We start from the raw sequence: 15108 nt of genomic DNA, 5'->3' as shown, positions 1-15108 counted from the left end.
AATCCTCAAGACGCAAACTGACAATGTTCTCATGTACATTCAAGCAAAAACAACCAGAGCATAGGAAGGTTGTCTGTTTCACTCCAATGATGCAAGCAGGAGGGGCTAGCCTAGAATTTCTAGGTGACATCTAGTTTGATGACAAAGCAGGTTTTTTGTTTTTGTTTTTTTGTTTGTTTGGTTTGGTTTGTTTTGGTTTGTTTTGGTTGTTTTTGAAAAGGGACTGACAGAGAGACAGGTTACTTGCTGAGGGATGTCTCCAGGAGCTTTCCACATGGGTTTTGTTTCTAACCTCAACTAAGCAACAAGAAGAAAAACAAGACCAAAATTTCAGTGTTTGTGGCTCTCACTTTTAACTGTTTTTATTTAACCCTTTATTTTATGTGTATGGGTCTTATGTGCATGCAGTACCCATAGGGGCCAGCAGAGGGCATAGGATCCCTTTGGATTCTGGTTGTGAGGCATCAGGCTGGTGCTGGAAGTTTTACCTAGGTCCCCTGCAAGAGCAGCTGGCATCTCCAGCCCTATTGCTTACTTTTAAGCTGACTCTGGTGTGCTAATAGTTGTTTCCATGCAAAATGTCCTGTCCCCTAGAGAGTATGTGCTTGGATACTTGGTCCCAGAACGTGGTGTTGTGTGGGAGGTTGTGACCCCCTGAAAAGTGGGACCCTAACTGGAAGAGTAGGGGGACACTTTGAGGTTTGGTGTCCTGTCTTTACTTCCTGTTTGCTCTGAGTGTTCTGACTACAGATGCAATGTGACCAACTAACTGCTTCATGTCTTCTATGTCATAACTCTGTGGACCTTCTTGAACTGGGAGCCAAAATTAACCCTCCTCCTTTAAGTGGTTTGGGTTGGGTAGTTTGTTACATCGATGGGAAAGGTGTCTGATACACTAGCCAACCTCTACAGAACCTGTGGCGAACAGGTCTCTATATTAACTCAAAGGATGACAGAATTTTAAGATTTCCTTTGTTCCATCTCACAGTCTCAATGGGACTATTTTTTTCAACACAAAGAATTTTTCATATTTAAGGAAAACTTTATGCTAACTAAATCCACAACACTAACTTCTGGTCTCTTCCTGTATGGCAAGCCTCTGGTGGGTCAACATATCAGAACCAAGACAGGCATATCACACATGACAGGGACATTGCTTCATGTGTCTAAGTGCCCTTAGTGGTACATAAGATGTCTTTGAGTGCCAGGAGCCAACAAAACCACCGAGAGGCACAGAGCCAAGACCCACATGTCTCTTGCTTGAGGAATGCACTTTACAAACTGCTTTTCGTACCATACTAAAGTCGAAGTGGGAGCCCTGCATCCCCATCATCCAGGGAGAGCCACTTTGCTCCAGCACCCATCATGGCTGCTCACCAACTGCTTCTCTCCAGTTAGGAGGTTGCAAGGCATGACAACGGAGTCTGCAGCTGTTAACAGCTGACCAATGATAAAAGGCATTTCTTGTCATGTCATCTGTTCAGACATAGGGCTGAACCACGTTTTCATATAGCCCCTCTTGTCTACATAGAGCACATCCTGCTGATTGTTTATCTCCAAGTCTTTTATGTAATACCTAGGATAATGAACAAGGGTTGCTTTGATTGAGAACAGAGGACAAGAGTGAAGGGTGAGTTAGCTATTTCTGCTCTGCTTCCACAAAATTATCACACACACACACACACACACACACACACACACACCCCAGAGGGAAAATGAACAATGGATCAGGTGTTTAAAAAGTGCTGGCAGTTGAATAAGTTTAAGTGTGAGCCCAGCATCAGAGCAGGTTTCCGTTACCAATTTCAAATGAGAATTATTGTTAATCGGAATAAAGTTATTATCGGCATGAATCACAGACACTGAAACCTGTTAACTTAATAATGTTGCAAATGTGTCATTAATCTTTAGCGAAGCAATATTAATATATCGCCTGATCCAGGGAAGAGCCATGGCGCCTTGAAAGCTTGAAGTCAGTCCTGCTTCTGCCTCAAGTTCTGAAATCCTCCCTGCTTTAAAACTTTAAATCCTTTTATTTCACGCAGGCCTCTGAGTATTCAGCAGTAATTGCTGCCAATAGAGATTCATTTTCACCTTTGAGAGGCCCTAATGTCAAACGGCAACCTTGTCGGCCTTAATATCAACATATTTTAAATATATGGCACGGACCTGAAGGTCAATTATTGCTACTAAATCTAAAATGTGGAATTCTGGGATGTTTTATTCCTGGCACTTTGATTTCCTTTTGTATTAATGATTATTTCATCTGGCAGCAAAAATCTAGCCTCAACCTGTCCTGGAGGGGATTTCCTTGGTCAACCTGGAGAAGTATGCTCTAACGTTTTCTTTTATTTTCCAGCAAAACACCACTCTATATAATTTTGGTCCCTATGGAATTTATATCAAGGATATTTAGTCAAGTGTGTGGGGGTAGGGTGGGGGGAGTGTTGTGGACAATGGCGAGGAGTTTTGGTATCGGCCTTGAGTGTGGGCAGCCATGCTAATCAGTTCCCAGTTACTTAATCTTCTATTCACCGGGACATTAGACATATATTTATTTTAAAGACAAGTTCTCAAAGTACAGCCAGGTATCCAGGCTAGCCTTGAGCGCACTCTGCAGCCCAGAGTGGCCTTGAACTCACTGTAATCCTCCTGCTTCAGCCTCCCTAATGCACTGTGGTTATACACATGTGTCACTGCACTCAGGTTCTAAGCCTCTGACCTGTGACAACCACAGTGGCTGTGCACTCTTTCTGTGAGGATTTGAGTAGCTATTCAGAAACCAAGTTGATGAGCTGGCTCAGCTGAAGCCTACATGGTGGCAAGGGACAATTGACTCCTGTGTGGTGTCTTTGACCTCCAAACACAGCCATCTCCCTGCATCAGATAAATGTAGATATTTGGAAGTCATCTTTAAGAAGCAATGGTGAACAATAGATAATAAATACTTAGGGGTTTTTTACCATTAAACTGGGCAAGTATTCCCTTAGAACTTAGCTTACCAACTTTTTCCTTTCTTGTGCAGCCCATTCATTTTCCTGAAAACAACACCTCACCCACAGAAAAGATAGCTAACTTGAGCGCGTGTGTGTGTGTGTGTGTGTGTATGTACATGTGTGTGTGTGTATGTGTGAGTATGTGCGTGTGTGTATGTGTGAGTATGTGTGTGTATGTGGTATGTGTGTATGTGTGTCTGTATGTATATGTCTGTGGTGTGTGTGTCTGTCTATGTGTATATGGGTGTGTAAGAGTGTGTGTATATGTGTGTGTGTATGTGTGAGTATATGTGTGGTGTGCATGTGTGTGTATATATGTCTGTGGTGTGTGAGAATGTGTGTATATGTATGTGTGTATGTGTGAGTATATATGAGTATGTGTCTGTGTGTGGTTTGTGTATATGTGTGTGTCTGTGGGGTATGTGTCTGTGAGTGTGCGTATGGGCATGTGAGAGTGTGTGTATATGTGTGGTGTGTGTGTGTATGTATATGTCTGTGGTGTGTGTGTCTCTGTGTGAGTGTGTATGTGGGTGTGTGAGAATGTGTGTATATGTGTGAGTGTGTGTCTATGTGTGGTTTGTGTGTATGTGTGTGTCTATCTGTGAGTGTGTGTATGGGCATGTAAGAATGTGTGTATGTGTGGGGTGTGTGTGTGTGTGTGTGTGGAGAGAGAGAGAGAGAGAGTAAGAGAAAGAAAGAAAAGGAGATGAGCAGTAGATGGGAAGATGGGAGGGCTCAGAGGCAGATGGAAGGGAACAAGAGCAGGGAATGTGAGGTCTGACTGTATATATAATTAATATATACTATATAATAAATATATTTACACAAAAAGTTCACACTGAGTGGAGAGAAATCACTTCACCAGAAAGACAAGGAATTTATAATGTGCTCTCTTAGCACACAACGGTTTAAGAGTAGCTGTGAATTGGTTAGTAACTTGGTCTATAGCTACTAATGGTCATCATTATTTTCTCAGGCCGAGGGGCCTTTCTAACAATGTCCACGTCAATGGAGAAGGCTCTGCTGAGTCTTGTTTTGGTGCCTGCTCCTATGTGTACGGTCAGGAGGACTCCCCATCTGCATAGATTCCACGCATTGTTGGGGCCAGGAGGTGGGAACCCTTTCTGTAAGGGATCACGTGATGAGGATGTCCACACAGGGGCTCCTTGATAGCTTTTCAGTTCTTTCACCTTTAAATATGAACAGCCACAGACATGACAAACCAACGGGCGTGGCAGTGTTCAGATAAAACTTTACTTGTGTGTGGACAGTAAATTTTAGCTTCCATAGAATCTTTAAGCAGCACAAACTACTCTTGGTTTTTCCCCAATGATGCAAAATATTAAAACCAGAACTTGCTCTACACACAAAGATGAAAATAGAACCAAGAGATGTCTGAGGATCGAGGCGCTTGCCACACAAATCTAGTGACCTGGGTTCAATCCCTAGAGCCCACATAAAGGTGAAAGAAGAAAACAGACTTCCGATGTCTTCTGACTTCAGTAAGAGTACCAAGTGGTGTTGTATCCCTTCCCACACCGTGCGCTTGTGCACATGCAATAATAATACATATTTTAAAGATAGGTTATGGACTGAGCCTGGCTTAGAGGCAGCAGCTTGCTGGGCCTTTATTATTATTATTATTTTTAATTTTTTACTTTTCTCTTGCTGTAGTGGAACACCAGGAGCAGAAGTTATTTTAGACAGAAAAGGTTTACTTTAGCTTAGGACTTTGGGGGCACTGTCTGTAACAGTGGGCAAGGGCTAAGAATCCTGGCATGGTGACAGGAGCAGGAAGCTGGCTGACCACAGTTCATCCACACACAGGAAACATGGAGAACAAACAGAATGGAGTAAGGCTTTGAACCCTCAAAACCTGCCTCCAGTGATGTAATTCCTCCAGCAAGGCTCTGTCTCCACAGACACTGTCACCTCCCAGGGACCAAAGGATCCAACACATGAGCCTATTGGGAACTTTTCTTCTCCACCTCTTCAGCCGGGGTTTACAGGAGCAGGCATGGGCTGTTTTGAGAGTCACGGGTCTCTTGTTTTCTCTCTCATGGATGTGAGCTGACAGGTCACCTTAGTCTCTCATCTCTAAGTCATTTAACTTTCTGCGCACATCTCTTCTTTAGCACACGAAGCTGGGGTTAGGAAAACTCCTTTTCCCCACCTCTATCGTTCTGTGATCGAGGCGCACAACTCACTCATTAGCTTTCTAAGTAATAAGTTGCGTTTGGGGTAGCCATCAAGAAAGTCCTAAGTTTGTTCAAAGACTTTTATAACCGTCTCCTTCGGCTCCATAAATAACTTAGTCTTTGAGCATAGTTACATTAATTTGTTTAAAACCACATATATCTACAAAAGACACTCTGGGCTTAGTGTTTTCTCTTTGATTTCCTCCCGGCGTAAGGACTGAATCCCGGAAGGCTAGTACGTGAGCAGGAAGAGAATCATGTCCTCTTTAGTACTCGCACTTGAAGAGTTACTGAAGGTGGACTCGCACTTGGCTCCTTAGGGATGCTTTCTAAAGGTTTAATGAAGGGGGAGGTGAAATCTGTCCCTTGGGGGATTGCCTCTGGGTCTGGGATTGTCATGAAGACTCTAAACCTTAGGGCTGTGTTCTCTGAGACACTTGCCCACACCTTTGGCCAGTCTTGGCCAGTCCTGCAGAGCTGGTCCTGTCAGGGGTCCCTGAGACTCCGCGGAACTCTTAAAACCAGGGGCTGCATTGCTCAAAAGGGACTGCAAAGGCTCAGAAAGGTGGTTGAAAGTGCCTGCTGGGTGGTTGTGGTTTGAGTGTGAAATGTCTTCTCTAAACCCTCCTCTGTCGGGACACTTCGTCTCCAGGTGGTGGCGCTGTTGGAGCAGGTTGTGGAATCTTAACGGGTAGCGCCTTGATGGCACACATGGGTTTCCCAGAGCCAGCCTTACTTCCTTTCTGTGGACAGTGAAGGACCATGTCCCTCAGGCTGTGGATCCTTTCATGCTTCCACAGACCGTATCCCCTCAAACTGTGAGCCCAAACAGACCTCTCTTCCTCAAGTCACTTTTGTCTGGTATTTTATGCCGGTAAAAAATGACTACTACAAAATGAAAATATACAAAGTTGCCATGCCGTTGTTGGTGTGTGTTGGCTGTCATCCTTACCTGCATGAGGCACGTTCTGTACAGGAGCTGGAAGCTGAAGAGAGGCAAAAGGGCAGAGAAGACGTTTCCTGTATCTTCCTCTTGGAGTTCACTGTGGTATCCACCTTGTTTTTCCATGGCATGGTCTAACCAACTTGATCCATCTCGCCCAAAGTGGCAGATTGGCAGGCAGCGTGTTTTCAGGGCCCTAACAAACGCCCTGGAGATAGTCAGGAGGGAGCAACCTGCAAAGCATTGGAGATAGCATATGTTAGCACAGAGATGGCTTTTCAGCCCTCTTAGATGTGAAGCAAGAACTGGCTCCCAAGGACAAAAGGTAGTAAAAGCGGCTTAGAAGGCTTCCGCCCCCGAGGGGTTGGATTAAAAGGAGCTGCTGACAGGATGGCTCCAGATGACCAGCCCAGGGTGGCGCCTGACAGCTGATGTAAAAAAATGAAAAAGGTAAGATCAATGGTGACACATTAGAAAAGGACAGGTGTGACAAAATACGGCACCCGCGCAGAGAATTTCAGAGTCTCTTAGAAGTCTCTAACTTTGCTCATTAATGAATAAGAGAACCTGGACTTTCTTTCATATCTTTTACTCAGGAACCAGAGCTATTCTGTAAAATATAAATAATCCTCGTTTTACTTGTCAGGTAGCAGTTGGGTTTTTTTTTTTATTTTGACACTGAGATAAAGGCAAACGTGTTCTTTTCTTTGATTTCACGCCTGAATTTCAGACTAAAATTAAACGTCGAACTCTTTATAAACATCTTTATGAATGTTGACAACGTTACTAAAACTTTGGGCTGTATGAGTTGGCTTTTCCAGGAATTTCCTCCTGGTTGACATAGAGGACATCACAGAAATGTTGTGTTGGCTCAGATGTAAGCATCTACCCGGTCACAGTTATGTGAACATCACTGTGCCTCTTCTAGGTTTAACGTAGACATTTTCTTTGTCTCTCTTAGGCGTTCCTGCACCTGTGAGAAGGAAGACACCCTTGGTGTGTAGTCCAGCTACGCAGTCTTGATTGGGACACTTTTTCACAGTACTCCCTTTGACCAGACAAATCCTTCCATGAATTACAGACACCGAGTTTGGTACAATACACATGAAAACATTTGAGTTTCTCTCAGGAAGTCATCTAGAGACACTTCAAATAACAATAAGTGTCATTTTATTGTGCCTAAATTTTCCATAAGAAAATTCTAGATAGGATGAATGCTAGGCAAAAAAACATATCATTTAAATGTGACCAATTATTGATTGTTATATTTAAATAAGGAGTACTTATCAACATTTCCTTCTATGGTTATAAAGTCAGTGCTATTGATTCCCTCTGATCTTTTCTGTAAGGCTTGTAATAGGCTGATTATGCCAGCCTTTGATTAATTGAGGAGCTAGGGGCCTGGTAATTGAATATGCACCCTTTCACCTCAGGTCACTGAATCAAATCCAGCCTGAATTGGTAGTGACCAAGAATGATTATACTTGTGGCTCTCTGGTGCCCTCTGGGAAGTATCTTTAGGTCACGTGCAGGGGCGTTGGGATAATTGCTGAGGGGCTCAGATCCATCTCAACTCTTGCTGTTCCCAAGCACTGAGGAAGGACCAGGATTGGTGAAGCTGAGAAGACAGAAGCACGTGGGTGGCCACCCTTGTGTTCCTTAGAGGAGTGATAGAGAAAGGGCTTCATTACCATAGCAGGAGCTGTTCAGTCACGAGGCATTCCTAGCTATTTCTGTGAGTTACCTGGTTTAAGTCAAACAAGAACTGGATGTGTGATGATGAAGTCTAGAAGTTGGACATAGGCAGGCCTGGGCTAGGTGATGTAACTTGACATATTCTTATATTCTTGTTTGTGTTGCTCCTCAGCTCAGACTCTATCTGCTTGAGCTGGCTGGTTTTGTGTCAACCTGAAACAGGCTAGAGTCATCTGGCAAGAAGAAACCTCAACTGAGCTAATGCCCCTAACAGACTGACATGTGGAACATTTCTTGATTGATGGATGTGGAAGGGTCCAGTTTGCTGTGGGTGATATCACCCCTGGGCTTGTGATCCCAAGTGCTATAAGAAAACAAGCTAAGAAAAGCACCGGGAGCAAGCTAGAAAGCAGCACTCCTCCATGGTCAGTCTTTTCTCCATTTCCTACCTCCAGGTTCCTGCCTCCTGAGTTCTCTCAGCAATGGAGTCGAGATAAACCACTTCCTCCTCATTTTGCTGTTGGCCATGGTGTTATTTCACAGGAATAGGGACTGTAACTAAAACACTTATCAACTCTTAGAAGAAAAACATTGCTATGTAGATAGCAGAGTTATGATTTACTCTGATCCAAATCACTCTGGGTTTATCATTAAACAGCAATTATTTATAGGAGGCTAGTCATTAGTTCCTAAAGATACTTCCTCTACTTTTATTTCATATTTAAAATTTAGGGTCTTGTATTAATATCTGTATTAAACACACTATGGCTTTACTATAAACCAGACATGTTTTGTTAAGAGAGAAAAGTTGAATTTGCTTCTAATACATGCTATACACTTGAACTCTTCATAAACAATTAAGTATGGCTACAATGTTATTTCTAAAGAAAATTAGCTTAGATTGGTGCTTATTACATTGTTAAAAATCAGTTTGGTCATGGAGGAGAGATGGCTCTGTGGTTATGAGCCATCACTGTTCTTCCAGAGGGCCTGAGTTAGGTTCGCAGCACTCACAGGTGACTCCAATTCCAGAGAATCTGATGCCCTCTTTGGCCTCTGAGGGCACCTGCACACATGTGTATATATCCTGTCCCTACTCATATATAGACAAAATTAAAAATAATCTTTAACAAGTCAGTTAAAAAAAAATTCACCCAGATGCCCATAATTCCAGCAACTTCGAAGGTAGAAGCAGGATTATGAGACCCTATTCTAGAAAACAGAGGAAAAACTCAAGTATGATTGTCAACATGTTTGTGAAATACACAAACAAAAAATTAAATATAAAAAGACATAAAAAAGGTATATCCTGGTAGCTTATTATTAGTTCTATCAGACATCAAATGTAACTTTCCATAATTTTCTACACATGTCTTCTTCTGTACCCATTTTATTGTACAGCAGTAATAATCCTCAGGCCAGCTGCACTGTTCTGTGGGCCAGGTTGTAAGGTATTTGGGAAAATAAGTTCAGTGGAAAAAAACTGTATCTGACACAGTGAAATAAACTAAGAAAACCAAGTGGCCAAAAACACAGCAAATGAACAAATGACAGTGATTTCTAAACATCCTACTGACACAGGAAAGTGTTCAGTGCATGCCCAAGACGTGAGGATATGATCACAGATTCAACATATTGACTGTGAGCCAGGGGCTGTCTTTGTATCTGGCATCACCGGCATCATGGCAGGGGGCAAGGCTTACAAATCCTCAAGCCCTCTTTGCGGTCTCCGAGGCACCGTAAGCAGGAAAATCTCTGCTGATATATCTGCGATGAGAATGCAGTGGAGAGAACGCTCTTTACTACTACTGCGGGTGGTGTGCTGAGGTTTCCCGAGGTGTACACGCGGAGGAATGATGGCTGGGAGTCACTAACACGACCTGGAGGACGCAGGCCAGGCGGAGCATGAAGTAGATGTGAGCTGGGATGGCGTGAGCAGCAGTGAGGGCTTCTGAGGTAGGAGGAACTGACGAGAAGAAGCTGGTGAGAAGGTAAGGGCCAAGGTTTTCCTAGAGATGAGACTACACAGAGCATGGGAGCCGTGTACAGTCCCTCCAGGAGTGTTGGGAGCCACCAAGAGGTTGTAAGTGGACGAGAGATAGCATACAGTGTATGTTAACGGGAAGCTACGCTAGAACCTTAGAACACGCAGCCCTGAAAGGGCTGTGTGCATCGGATCCCTCCTTCCCGAGCTCAGGGAGATGGAAGAGACAGAGCAGATGAAGGACAACAAGGAAACGAGGCCCTTTAAGTCAACATGAGCGAGACTCATGGACCCACAGAGACTGGGGCAGCATGTACCTGGCTTGCCCAGGGCAGCAGCCATCCTCTAGGCTTCTATTGTGGCTTCTGTGTGTGTGTGCGTGCGCACAAAGGAGTGGGTCTCTGATTTGTAGAACTTCCTTTGGGCATTTATTTATTTATTTAGTCTTCTCTGGTGTCAATGTGATAGCTTTCATTTTATCTTATTATATTTCATTTTGTTAAAAAATGAGTGAATTGGAAAAAAAAAAGGCTACTGTGGGCCCTGTTTGTGACTAAGTCAGAAAAGGCTCACTCACCTGATGCGTATGAGGATTGGAGTTTGGTTCTTAGGACTGAAGAATAAACAGAAAAATAAACAATAACCCATGAACCCAACGGCTGATTGACTTCAGGGGATGAGAAAGGAAACTGGGAGCTGGACAGTAGAGAGTGGTGTTGCAGGCAGGACTGTGGCAGCGGCAAAGAGACACAGATAAAATGGACTATGTTCTCAACAATCGGCAGGATCTTCTGATGTCTGAAGGGAAGGCGTGGGAGAAGACAGTAGACTGGAGGTGGCTACATTTCCTTTTAAACAGCTGCGGGTTGATGACATCACGAAGGAGAGAAGAGATTGGCATGAGCTGGGCATGGTGGTGCATGCCTTTCATTCCAGCACTGAGAGGCACATGGAGCTGAATCTCTGTGAGTTCAAGACCACTCTAGTAGATATAGTCAGTTCCAGGTCAGCCAAGGCTACATAAGATGAGAGAGAAAGAGACAGAGAAAGACAGAGACACAAAGAAAGACGAGAGAGAGAGAGACACAGAGAGAGAGAGACAGAGACAGAGACAGAGACACAGAGAGAGAGAGAGACAGAGAGAGAGACAGAGAGAGGATGGATGGAAGGGAGAGGTACATTTGTAGCTCAGGGAACTAGGAGTTGAGCTGGGGTCACATTTGACACAATGCTGGGTAACTAAGTCCAAAAGTTAAATGGAAGTGACAATGTGCTTTTTAAGGCTGGGAGAGAGGCCTATGGGTACCACTCACGTCACGGGCCTGGGAATGCTGGAGGAGAGAGACAGGCATGAAGAAGAGACACGGTTCTTAAAAGGAATCCCGAGCTTCTGTTATCATCAGGTTATCATAGTGGGGGATGATTAGGAGGATTGAAGAGGAGAACCAAAGGCAGGGTATGCTGTAGATATAAGACAGGGTGTGCTGTAGATATAAGACAGGGTGTGCTGTGTATATATAAGGCAGGGATGTACTGTAGATATAAGACAGGGTTATGCTGTAGGTATAAGACAGAAAAGTATTGTAGATATAAGACAGTGTGTGCTAGAAGTATAAGACAGGGTTTGCTATATATATAAGACAGGAAAGTTCTGTAGATATTAGACAGGATGTGCTATATGTATAAGACAAGGATTTACTGTAGATATAAGACAGGGATGTACTGTAGATATAAGACATGGATATGCTGTAGGTATAAGACAGAGATATACTGTAGGTATAGGACAGGGATGTACAGTAGATATAAGACAGTATGTGCTATAGATATAAGACAGGGACATACCATAGATATAAGACAGGGTGTGCTGTAGATATAAGACAAGGTGTGCTGTAGATATAAGACAGGGTGTGTTGTAGATATAAGACAGGGTATGATGTAGGCATAAGGCAGGGTGTGCAGTAGGTAGGAATAGAGCAAGACAGAGCCTTAAACCAATGGGCTGGGCCACCTCAAGAGGCCATTCTGAAAAAGAAACCATGAGATATGTGCCTGCCAGGGGCACGGCAGCTGACCCCATCACTGTGTTTTTCCCTGTTGAAATCACCTACACATACATGCTATACCATCTTTATGGTGAATCCATTAGGCTTAAAAGAAAGCTTTCATCTGCTCTCCAAATAAATGTGTGTCATGGAGACTCAGTCTCTAAAGAAAATTCCACTGACATTACAAGTCTCAGATTATTTTTGCGCACCCAGAGAAGAAAGGGGATATTGAGGCGGGGGGGGGGGGCGACACAAGACACACTCATACAATACACACACGCGCGCACACACACACACATACACACACACACACACACATATTCAGAATGAAAATTCAGCTGAGATGTAGAGTTCTGGCTCAAAGGCTCAGGACACACACAGCAGGCATTCACTTTCTAAAATAAAACAGATGAGCCATTTTAAATGTTTTATTGCAAAATCCAAGGATTGCAGCTATTACTATTGAAAAAAACCTTTTAGGAAGCCATTTTTCTATTCTTTGTACCTCTAAGTCCTTGGCTCTGATGTTCTGCTCCTCTGACCTTGATCTAATCATGAATATCTATGGTACTTAATTATAATAATAAAAAATCCGCCTACATTGCACTCTCCATGGTAGAGGCATATTTTTTTCTCCTTTGGTCACCTGCCAGTTCTCAAAATTATAGCAGTGGGAAGAAATGCAAATGAAGGGCGTGCTTGACAGCTAAACATAATGGAATGCATGGTCTACATTTGAAAAGTTACCTTAAGATAAAAGGTAGCATAGAAAAAAAAATCCCTTCTTTAAGGTCACCTATGGCTTTGAATTATAGCTTAGAGAGATTTCCAATTTAGTCATCAGAGAGGAAGAAGCCAAAATAAGGATTCTATCCTTTGCTGGGGAAAAGATAGAGCTTCACTTCACAGTCATTGGGTGATCCAGCAAAGCAGAGACCACAAACAAAACCATCAGACGAAGAAACAAAGCGCCCACTCCCATGCAGCCATGGTGTGCAGCGACATTCGTGAAAAACCACAGAGTGTCTTCTGGGTTAATTGTATTCTTGCAGCTTATACATTTGTTTTCTTATTAATAATAAGCAAAAGGAATCACCTTGACATAGGATAAAATATGAAATTTTTGGGCTCCATCAAGAATTACAGTTGATGCTATGGGTCTGTAAGACTTGAAGGAAAGTATTTCATTATTCAGATAAACATGTTTTTCAAATAGGGTGGTGGGAAGTTCCTGGACATATGCTGAATTGTTCTGAAAATGTTTAATTAAGTCGTTGGATATATGTGTGCTTGTTTATCATGCTTGTTTGAGTCAGAATCATCCTGTAAACAGGCTGGTCAAGAATTTGAAATCTTGGGATAGCAAATATGTTCCATGTTAGTGTCTATCTATCTATCTATCTATCTACCTACCTACCTATCATTTATCTATCTATCTCCTCTCTCTCTCTCTCGCTCTCTCTTTCTCTTTCTCTGTCATAGTGCATGAAGGTTGAACCCAGGGTCCGGTATATTGAGAGTGCTTGCTACTCTTGCATAGGATCTGGGTTCTGTTCCTAGCCATGGTTAGAGGCCCAGCAGCATCTCTAACTTCAGCTACAGAGGATCCAATGCCCTCATCGAACCTCTGTTGGTGTCTGCACACATGTGTGCACACACTCACATTGATCAAAACACGATTGTGAACTTGGATACTGTACTGGCTGGTTTTGTGTGTCAACTTGACACAAGCTGGAGTTATCACAGAGAAAGGAGCCTCCCTTGAGGAAATGCCTCCATGAGATCCAGCTGTAAGGCATTTTCTCAATTAGTGATCAATCGGGGAGGGCACACTCTGGGTGGTGCCATCCCTGGAATGGTAGTCTCAGATTCTATAAGAGAGCAGGCTGAGCAAGCCAGGGGAAGCAAGCCAGTAAGGAACATCCCTCCATGACCTCTGCATCAGCTCCTGCTTCCTGACCTGCTTGAGTTCCAGTCCTGACTTCCTTTGGTGATGAACATCAATGTGGAAGTGTAAGCTGAATAAACCCTTTTCTCCCTAACTTGCTTCTTGGTCATGATGTTTGTGCAGGAATAGAAACCCTGACTAAGGCAGGAGGCAGTAGTAGGTGCCACAGCACAGCACAGTCAGAAATGATTCATATTAAGAAATCAATTTGCTCAAGCAGGTGAAAGTGAAGTTTACTGGAAAATGCAAAATATTTTAAAAACTCAATGGAAGAGCATGAGTGTGGTGAAGCACATCAGTGATTTCACCACTGGGGAAATAGAGGCAGGAGGGGCAGGACTTCAAGGTCATCTTTGGCTTCATAATTGAGCCATGGCCATTTTGGATTACATGAGATCTTGTTCCAGAAAAGTAAAAATAAGTAAATAAATAGAAGAAGATTCTAATAAATGGAAAAAAAGCCAATGGTTGCTAGTTGTAAGTTTTAGTATTGTTAAAACATTAACTCAATACAAAGATATCACAGCAACACTGTATGTGTATGTTTGTGTGTGTGTGTATGTGTGGGTGTGCCCCCCAACATACAGAAGAGCAAAAAATATATCCTTAAACACATATTGGATCTCATGTACCCTTGAATAGTCAAAATAGTCTGGAGAAAAAAAACTAAATTTGGGTGCCCAGTATTCTCTGATTTCAAATCACACTACAAAGCAACAGTGATAGAGAACACACCGTTCTAGAATAAGAACGGAAATTAAGTTCCTGAACCAGATAGTCACTGAATGATCTTCAACAGGAGGCAAATATTCCACAGAAGGAAAGGTGAATATCCAGATACAGAAGATGAATCTGCACATTTACCTCATGCGAGATACAAAATATTAAACTAAAATAGATTAAAGACTCAAGGCCATCAAAGTCTCAGAGAAATCAGGAAAATAAAACTCTTCGAGGCCTTGTACTTTGTTTTGTTTTCTTGGATGTGACATCCAAGGCACAGCTAACAAAATTTAGAGAGAGAGAGAGAGAGAGAGAGAGAGAGAGAGAGAGAGAGAGAGAGAGAGAGAGAGAGAGAGAGATTAGGGTAAATATATAAACTGCATATCAAAGGAAACAGGCAAACGGGCAAAGTGTGGAACAGGAGGAACTGACTGTAACTTACATATCCAATACAGGGAAGGTCAATATTCAGGATATAACAGACCTCTACACGTTCACAATGACTAGAACCAAATGTCCAGATTTTAAAAACAGACAGAGGACTTGAAAAGATAATTTATCAAACAGTACATAAAA

General features: G+C 42.9%; 1 protein-coding gene across 1 annotated transcript in view; it reads right to left on the bottom strand.

Moving 5' to 3' along the window:
• Nucleotides 1-15108, bottom strand: part of Slc15a5 (solute carrier family 15 member 5) — an 80423-nt gene that overhangs the window by 44468 nt on the left and 20847 nt on the right. The window contains exon 4 of the mRNA XM_021165677.2: nt 6147-6370. Coding sequence (XP_021021336.1) covers nt 6147-6370 — 224 coding nt within the window. The remainder of the gene's footprint in view (nt 1-6146; nt 6371-15108) is intronic.

This window comes from Mus caroli, unplaced genomic scaffold (assembly GCF_978045245.1).
Source record: "Mus caroli unplaced genomic scaffold, Mus_caroli_1 scaffold_7, whole genome shotgun sequence".
NCBI lineage: Eukaryota > Metazoa > Chordata > Mammalia > Rodentia > Muridae > Mus > Mus caroli.
Note: the sequence above shows the minus strand (reverse complement) of the source record. Positions and strands in the feature narration are given on the sequence as shown.